Source organism: Nelumbo lutea, chromosome 2, assembly GCF_056320005.1.
Source record: "Nelumbo lutea isolate HS-2025 chromosome 2, American lotus-T2T, whole genome shotgun sequence".
Lineage (NCBI taxonomy): Eukaryota > Viridiplantae > Streptophyta > Magnoliopsida > Proteales > Nelumbonaceae > Nelumbo > Nelumbo lutea.
Genome location: NC_142685.1, coordinates 107417052 through 107426929, shown reverse-complemented (window position 1 = coordinate 107426929; position 9878 = coordinate 107417052). Strand labels below are relative to the sequence as shown.

The following is a 9878-nucleotide window of genomic DNA, read 5'->3' as shown; positions in this document are numbered from 1 at the left end:
AAAATAAACTCAAATGCTTGTAATAAATGTGCACGTGCATTGCATGTGGAAATTTTAAATTGAACTGAACCGATGAAACCGAACAAAAGATTCCGATTAATCAAACCAATCGGTTTGTTATTTTTAGAAAATCAAAGGTACCGATTCGGTTTTGTTTAACCAATATAGAAAACTGGCGGTTAACTGAACCAACCGGTATACATATATTTCTATATATTTTGTGTATATTATATATACTTTTTATATTTTTTGTGTATTATAAATTAATAAAAATGTATTATATATAAAAATATATTTATTATTTAAAATATAATATTATATATATTTCGAGTTTTTTATTATATATTTATATACTTTTTATAATATATATGTATTATATATAAATATATATTTATTATTTAAAATATAATATTATATATATTTCGAGTTTTTTATTATATATTTATATACTTTTTATAATATATATATCACAAAACATCCGGAATGAACAATTAACCGATTGACTTCGTGTCCATTTCAATTACTAATTTTCCAAAAATCGATAATACCGATTTAAATTAACTCCCTTATTTGCACTCGCTAGTTGGTTTGGACCCAAACCAAAGCCCACTGGTGCAACGCAAGTTTGTTTCTCGGTTGCTCCCCTACATACAGTCACACACAGCTATCAGGGAGGGGAGACACCAAGGAAGAGGTGAGGAGCGAGATAGATAGACAGAGGTTAATGGACTCAACTGGTCTAAGAACCCTAAATTTCATTTCTCCTCTCCATTTCCGTTCCAGAGCTTCGTTCTTTCGCCCATTTTGGCTTGCAGAAGTCAAAAAGGCGCGTTATCTTCCTCTTTCGTCCCCTTCTCGACGACTCACTCCGACCCCGCATTGCTGCTCATGTAATCTCTCTCTCTCTCTCTCTCTCTTTCTCTCTCCATCTCTGTCTGGTACTTTGGTTGTGAAATTTGAATCATTTTGTTTAAGTTCTATTAGGTTCTTATATTAAAAGTGTTCTTACATAAATGTTTTTTTACTTAAATTTTTTAAGCAGTTGAAAGCAGCGAGTTGAATTCCCTGCCTCGCGGCGCTGGCCAGGTGGTTAATGAAATCTCAAGGGATAAACTTCTGCAAGTAGTATTAGTTTCTCCTCAGGTAATTTTACCTCACTGTATTATATTTGTTCAACTTTCTTCAAGCAAAAACAGAAAAACTTGCTTTTTGACTCGTAATTCTATTTCCCATTGGATTGCCAGTTCGGATCAGGGAGGTACAACTTTGTAAGCACGTTAAATGAGCACTTAAAAATTTTTAGCTTAAAATACCCCCAGCCTACCCTTGAAAAAGATTAATACCCACTTTTGACAGTTGTCTTGGATTGCCCATGTCACGGTTTTGAGCTTTGACGTTACATCAACTAACTGGAGCATAATTTGTGTATCCTTTGTGATACTACCAGTACCAGTGCACTTTCTATTGATTAAATGAGCTTATTTGACGGTTTTTGGAGCAACTCTTTTGGTGCCTTTCTTACTTATATATCTTGAAAAATTGAACGACTAAAAGCTACTTGTTGGTATTCCAATACGAGCATCTCCACTGCAAGGGCTATTCTATGTAAAGCTCTTCTTGAACAATCACTTTCCTTGAGTATTCAGCAACCGTAGATTCATAATGACCAAGTAGTGATCAGATAGATGGTCTTACATGCCCTTGTTGAGTAATGAAATAATGACTACCTTCTATCCTGGTATAAAGCCCGTGTTGAGGAATGGAACAATGACTACCTTCTAGCCTGGTGAAAGGCCCTTGCAGGAACTTCACCATTTTCTTCACTTTTTTCTGTCCATCCTAATGAGTGAACCCTTTTATACCTCTAAGCATAGAAATAGACATGGTTAAGAAACATTCAAGTGTTCTGCATTAGGTAACCTGCAAGAGGGAGGCTGGGGGGAGGAGGGAGGGAGAATAGGAGAAGCACCTGAATTTTTCACCCTTCTCTTTCTTCATTTCAATTGATACATCATGCAAAGAATCATGAATTATGAAATTGATCTACTAAGCATTGTTAATATTTTAATCAAGTGAGGTCGAAGAAATGGTTTAGGTTTCTAGACATTTATTTGCTAAGATTCCCAGATAGTAGGCACAGGTACAAATATGGAGAATGTAGATACAACTCTTCATTTCTTAAAATCCATGGCATGGAAATGGATCTATTCTATATGCTAATATCAGACTTTTGTATTTAGTTTTTTAAGCGACTTAAAGTTTTTAACACTTACATTCTATAACTTGCAGTAATTTTATTGAGATTTGTTACTCCATGTATTTTCTTTGGAAAACTAGATATACTGGTTGTAAAGAATTAAGTAAGTAAGATAATAAAACAGTAAGCTTATATGTACAATCACAAACATAATATCGAGTTTAGTTTTATATTTATCGACATCAGAAAGCATAGTAGGATTTCCAGGCAATAGTGCTTTTCTTTTTCTTTTTTTCTTCTTCTTTGGCTTCATGGGGCTTCACAACGGGGGGTAGCGAAACCCCCATACCAATAACCCCTGCAAACCTGGTGGGAGAAGGATTTGATCCCAAGTCTCCTCTACAACTAGCAAGAGCACCTATCAACTGAGCCACCATCAGTTGGTTAAGTTAAGAAGATATTGACTTATTGAGTGGCTCCAAGAGTCACCATGCTTTATTTAATAGTTGCTTATGAAGCTAATGTCATAAGAAAGGCTGGAGGTTAGACCAGGGCCAGGGGATAAGAAGGAAGAGGGAGGTCAAGCTGGTGAGAGTAGCCTTACTTTGTCTCAACAAGCTGACAAGGAGGGGGAGGGAAAAAGTGGAGGTTAAGACCTTGGTGGACAGGGAGGTTAGAATTGGCAAGAGTTTAGGACTATTCTTTTGGGGAGGCAAAGAGTTCGCTAGAAGAGCTTTTGAAAAAATTGAATTGAGTAAAGGGAAGAGAAATTGAAGAAGATGATGTGACGGAAAGAAGAAAAAGTTTGGGATGAGGAAGATGACAGGCAGGATGAGTCGTTTGATGCTGAAGACTAGCCAATGTATGAAGAGGGGGGGGGGTTCCCAGTCTTTCTTTTTATTAGTTTTGCGTCTTTGAAAGCCTTGCTGTATGAGGGGGCGGGGGGGGGGGTCTCAGTACTTCTTTTTGTTAGTTTTGTTCATTGTAAGTCTTGCTGTTATTGGTAGTGGGTTCGGGTGCTATCTTAACACCCTTGTCAGTGCTGTAATCTGCCTTTTATTTTATCAATAAAATTTTTCTTTTATTCTTCAAAAAAATGTCATAAGATAACATTTTCAACTGCCTTGTCTAATTCTGCTTTTAGTGTTTTTTGTACATTCACAGTTCCTGTCACATGGATCAGAGGTTAAACAATTGTCACAAGGGCATTGCTGATTCATGTTTATTTATTGGGACTGAAAAATCTCTAAGTCAGCAAGGCATTTATTGCCATCAATTTTATTAGTCTCAATTTGAACTCTATCCATTCGTTAAAAACTTAAGATATTCATGCCAGTTTTGATGTTATTATGGATTAATCCAGGGGAGCATCATTTTTTTCTCCCGATTGTCCTCTGGGCACTCACCCTCAAGATTAGAGATGTTATTTGGATTTTGGACTATGGTGCTCTTACTAATGCCAAATGGACAAGCCTCCTTTTCTTATACCCAAATAGCCCCTGTTTTAATATCTATCCAGCTTCTCGTACCTGCTTTTTCTTGTTTTGTATCTTTATTAGAAGCAATAGAAGCCAGACCCTTGGATTTAGCATCAGAAAATTCTAGTTTGTTACATTTACACTAAAATATTCAATGACAAGGTTCCAAAGAACATGATGAACTAAGCATGGAGAAACAAACAAGGACTGCAATTCAGTGAAATGATGGATTGTTCCAGGTTTGGTCTGAAAACCATGGAAGCCTCTGACCAATGGGCAACCTACAATCACTGTTCTTTTTGATTTGCAAATAAAAGCTAATATAAATTGATGCAATATGGTCCAACCAAGTCTTAATCTTTTGATGCTTGCTTAATTCACAAAGATATATGCTTTGCAATTACAGATTTCAACTGGATAACTTTAGTTCCTACATTGGTTTGCATGATTACCATATAACAATCGAAGTGCATGTACTGTTTATTCCATTTCCCTGATTTATTTTTTCTCTTGATTTTTTAACAGAACTTTTAGCTATTAGCAAATGAGAAAAACCATGTAATTTCAGTGTTTCCTGTTAGGTTGCAGGCAACCTGGAACATGCCATAGCTTGGTCTGAGATTTCTCTTGTTGTTGACAGATTCCTGGAAACACAGGATGCATTGCTAGAACATGTGCAGCTTCAGCTGTTGGGCTGCACCTTGTTGGGGTAAGTATAAATAATAATCAGACAATCTCAAAATCAATCTTCTCGGACCTACAGTATCTATAAGATGGTCATCTACTGCAACCCTGTAGTTTTCTTATTTCTATTATTGACTTCTCTGTGTCTTGATGACTAATCTTCTGTTCTTTTTGATAGCCATTAGGATTTCAGGTGGATGATACAAAGCTAAAGCGTGCTGGATTGGATTACTGGCCGTATCCTATATTCCTATTTGATTCTTATATTTATTATCTAGCTACAAATGGTATCCGTTCATCTGAACTAGATTTTGGACATTTACTAAGAATCATATATAACTTACTTGTAAATCATTTTATTCATGAAATATAATATCAAAAACATTTCTAGGTCATTTTATTAGTAATATATAATGTTCTGATTTTTTTTAGTTTAATTTATTAATGGTATGCCATATCTGAATCCAACAGAGATTTGATTTGAATCTAGGTATATCTGATTTGATCTTATCTGTTTGCAGCCCCAGTCTATTATCATTACATTTCAAGCATGAAATATTCTTGGTGTTACAATTAAGTTTCTGAAATTTCAATACAAGCGCTTTGAAGTTCTAATAAAATGGTTCAGTTGCAGAATTTACTACTTATCCCAATTTTGTGTTAATACAGTAGTCTTCGGAAGTTTTGAAGTTACTGTTTCTATGACCTTTATCTTTGATCATGTTTGGATACATTTGAAGTCACTTTATTTTGCCAACAATTAACGAAATAAATTAGATATGTAGTTGTCAAAGTTCATGCCTCATGGGCAGAATTCAGAGAATATTTCAGGCAACAGGTCTCTCTCTCTCTCTCTCTCTCTCTCTCTCTCTCTCTCTCTCTCTTTCTCTCCATCCATTCCCTACAACTATATGTTTTCTATGTTTTCAAATGCAGGTTGGGGAAAAGAGGTTATTGGCATTTACCAAGAGGGGAACGGCAATCCATTCTGTAAGTTCTTTACAAGTTCAGTCAGTCTCACTGTTCGAGGTTTTTCATCCTTCTTTGAGACTTGAAACATTTGTAAAATGCTGCCAATGCGCGAAACACTACCCAGAACCATATTGTTTTGTGGTCATTGTGCTTGTATTTCTTGACCAAAATATTTGGAAGAGTATTAGGGCTCATTTGGGTCACGAGAATAGGGGTCTGGAATTGGAATAGGAATGGGTCATTCCGATTCCAGCTGTTTGATTGGGTGGGATTCGAAATCCCATTCCCATTCGGCATTCCCCCATTTGAGCGAATTGCCATTCCCTCCCCCTCCCTCGGGAATGAAATCCCATTTCAGCTGATTTCAATTCCAATTCCGATTCCAACATATTTTGATTTAGATTTAGATTCCGATTTCAACTACAAACCAAACAGGTCCATAGTCTTGGGATATCGCAGTATAGGACACTGAAATGCTTTTTATTGTTGCAGGGATTCTCATACAAACGAGGTGATTGGCTCGTATTTGGTTCGGAAACTAGTGGGCTTTCATCAGAAGTCTTGCTCGACTGCAAGAGTGAAGCTTTAGGTGGTGGGACCATTCGGATTCCCATGGTGGAAACTTATGTTAGATGTCTAAATCTCTCTGTGAGCGTCGGAATTGCTTTATATGAAGCTGCTAGACAGCTAAACTACGAGCAGCTTCAATTCTCAACAGAGACTTGTATTGATAGTGAAAAATCATTTATTACTGAAGATATTTTTGCTTAATTTAACTGCATTGACATTCTTTACCAAGAAAAAAAAAGAACTTGGTGGCCACTGATTTAAATTTTTTACTTTCACCCACAAGTGAAAATTTTCAAATTTGTATTGTACTACACAAAATGTGGCCCACGGCCCACTAATTAACCAACTGCAAGAGTGTCATGATGTATGTCTTTTAAAGTATCTGCCAGTGGGCCTAAACAGTTGGATGATGGAGATGATGTGAGGTCAGAAGTTAAACTTGAATGCCGAGGCTTCTCTTTATTTATCTTGGAACTGATGGGAAATGAGTTTAGATTGGCGCCCTACTCGCGTTTCAGATGTACATCTCATGACATCTTACCGTGCATTGGAAATATTTTTCATATTTGTATTGAGAGAAATTGGGATGTGCTATAACGTGTATTCTGTGAGACACCTATGCAGATTGATGGGCAATAGGCGAAAGTGACATTACTCAACCAAAAACAGCACAGCTGAGGAGAGGAATCCAATCAAGGGTTCGACCCCACAAAAAACATCCCCATCAAAAGATTTAGCCCTATATTTTTATATGCAAACAAGGTATAACAATATCCAAAATAACATCAAGTTTACGTTGACAAATCCATACGCATTGTTGATGGCCTGTATCGGTACTGCTTTTCTAATTTTTGAATCTGATTCAGAGGAGCCAGTTTAAAGTCGGTCTCTACCTCCTAAACCATATATTGACATGAAACATCTCCTGTCTCCTAAACCATATATTGACATGAAACATCTCCTGTAGGGGCATATTATATGTATCCGCTGATACGGCCCAATAGGTATCGAAATTTTATACCTTGAAAACAATAACTAAAATTTTCCACCCCAATACTCAAATCATTAAAGGTTCCCTCCTGCGGCTATAATGAAAGATTTTTCATTATTAACAGAATAAATGCCAAAAAAAAAAATTATAACTACCCATTCAGCATTTGGGAAATTCGAGATGGGCTCACCACATAGCGCCCCCCCACAGTCCGTCCCTCCCTTGCATTGGATTTGGGAACATCTCCCCATGGAGTTTGAATGTGCTCCCCACAGAGTGTGCCCCACTCATGGGCTGTAGTGGGGTGTTCTCTGTGGAGAGCCCATTTGAATCCCTCTTGACAAGGGATGTTCCCAAATCCCAATGCATTGGGAATAGGCCGTAAGGCGCGTTGTGTGGGGAGCCCATCCAAGCTCAGCATTGGGGTCATTCCACCACCATCTAATAATTTTAGGATTAATTCTTTAAATGTATCCTGTGTTTTCAAAAACTACTAACATATAACTTTTGAAGTGACCTCTTCTGACACAAATAGATCTTTTAGTAATAGGATAAATTGCAGATTAACAGTCTGTATTTTGGGGTTAGTCTTATTTTGGTATCAGGATTTTAAAACATGTCATTACTTTACTTAAAACTGTGTTTGAAAATGATGCAAATGGACTGTAAATCCCGGTTCAGGGTTAAATTTGCACTCTGGTTTACTTTTGCCTGTATTTGGCAACATTACATTTATGCATTGATAAATAACAGATCAGTGTATATTTACATTGATAAAAAGATGTAGAAGTACATCAATAAAAAAGAAGTAAATTTACATTTAAGTGGGGTTTTGATAAAAAGAGCATATGCTTTATTGAAATTCATGTTTGCATCCATTACAATTAAAAGTCTGTTTGATAAGAAAGTAAATTTGTCAGTGCAAAATTAACCCAACTTTACAATTTATATGAACTATTTTACACTACATATTTGCATCACTTTCAAATGCAGCCTAAACTTCTAAAAACTGCTAATTTAGTACCTATCCTTAGCGGTCCATCAGTTATTTATATCACAACACCACATGTGCTACTTAATTTTTTTGAAAATGTCAAAACTACCTTTTTTAATAATTTTAAGATCATTTTACCCTTTTCTTCAAAACCTCCAAAGTTGGGTTTTTTCTTGTGAGAGTTGGATGGAGAGGAAAAGAATATCTTAGGTTACATGTTTTGGATGAATTTTGGCTATCACACGCCCATAGCAGTGTTGGAGGAAATGATGTTTTACCCAATGAGCGTCTGCAGTCCTCTACATAACATCACATGGATGAGCGTCTACATAACACCACCCTAACACCCTTCCTCTTCCCCCCATTCATGTTGTTGTTATCTATCAATTATCTCTTGCAACAGTTTTTTATTTTTTTTTCTGACTATGAGATCAAGGTTTTAAAAACCGACCTGGAAATGGAACCATTTTGGCTATCGGTTTTCGAGTTAGTGGTTTGGTCATTTGGGTCAAATGGTTTGAACATTTTTAATATTGTAATTGGTGATATGTCATCTTACCCATTAGATTGAAATATTAGGGTAAGATGTATATAAATACAAGAAAAAAAATGTTTGACTGCTTGAGAATGAGAGAGATGTGAGAAGCTATTGATGGCTGAGAGAGTTTAGAAGATAGAGAAAAGAGAGAAGATAGAGAGAGAGAGAGAGGAAAGAGAGAAGAGGAGGAGAAGATCACTTGTAGGCTATAGTGGCGATGACGACAGTGACTTACAGCAACAATAGTGACGGCAATGGCGAACTATAGTGGCAGCAGTGAAAGTAGATCTGAGATTTCTCTCGATCTTAGATCTCTCTCTCTCAGATCTATCATCTAGACTCTAGCCTGCTCTACCAAATCTCTCTCTCTCTCTCTCTCTCTCTCTTTCCCTCTCCAGTAGATATCAGATATGAGACATCTTCTCTTTTCATTCTTGCTCTAACTTAATAAACTGCAAACCATTCTCCAGGTCGAACGATTCAACGGTCAAATTGTCTGGATCAACGATTCATTGACTAATTCAACGGTTTTTGACCAAAGGTTGGGTTTGGGGTAAAACGGAACCGATCACCTAAACGGTTTCCGATCCGAATGGTTTGATCATTTGGGTCAATGATGGTTTAAACACATTGTGTGAGATTGTAAAGAGATGAGGGGAAATAACAATAAGGGGGACTTTGCATTGGGAGAAGAGTTATGATAAGATGAATTTATTATAGTTGGTTGATAAAGAAAATTAGATGACACTTGAAGGACATTTGTGTCATTTTACATTTTACTCAAGGTTCAAAGTATCGTTACGTATCGGCCCGTATTAATCGATACGTATCATTCTGGGACCCTTCTGATATGCCCCTATAGTGGGTGTATTGAGGGTCTGACCAGTTCAGGGGATGGAGGGGTCCTAGACCGTCTCCCTTGAACCAATTTTGAAAAAAAAAAAAATAAATAAATAAATGAGTATCGAAACACCCGATACTCCCATGGCGTATCGATATTTTGGACCATGATTCGACTTAACATCTTTTGGGGAGTTTCGATACAACAATGGTAAGTTTTGAAATTTGGGTATTAAAGTGAGACTATTATTAGAGAAGTATATATTTGATTTGCATTTATTGATGGGGTATTTTTCAGATAAACGTTTATTTGAAAAACACTGCTTTAAACATTTATTTCTTTTATTGTTTAGTTGGATATTTTATGGGAACCCAAATTTCCTGCCCACAATACATTGAAACCACGCATCTCACAAAACAAGATGACATATGTGGCTGCAATTCAAGGCGGGTAGAGAGTGGGTAGAGTAGTAGGCAGGAAATCCGGCTTGTTTTCATGGGCGTTTCAAGTAACACTCAAGTTCTGGTTTACGAGTTTCCTGATATTAAAGTTATGTTGCAACTGCCCCAAGCCAAGGATGAGTGCCCGACCAATATTGTCTCTAGACCACCGG

General features: G+C 36.7%; 1 protein-coding gene across 1 annotated transcript; it reads left to right on the top strand.

Moving 5' to 3' along the window:
• The first annotated feature begins 586 nt into the window (after positions 1-586).
• Positions 587-6198, top strand: AGL26 (tRNA (cytidine(34)-2'-O)-methyltransferase). Its single transcript, XM_088971969.1, has 7 exons — positions 587-890; positions 1043-1143; positions 4316-4384; positions 4538-4596; positions 5137-5197; positions 5296-5349; positions 5824-6198. The coding sequence occupies exons 1-7, from the start codon at positions 725-727 to the stop codon at positions 6100-6102; spliced, it is 789 nt and encodes a 262-aa protein (XP_088828095.1). The 5' UTR covers positions 587-724; the 3' UTR covers positions 6103-6198.
• The last annotated feature ends 3680 nt before the right edge of the window (positions 6199-9878 follow it).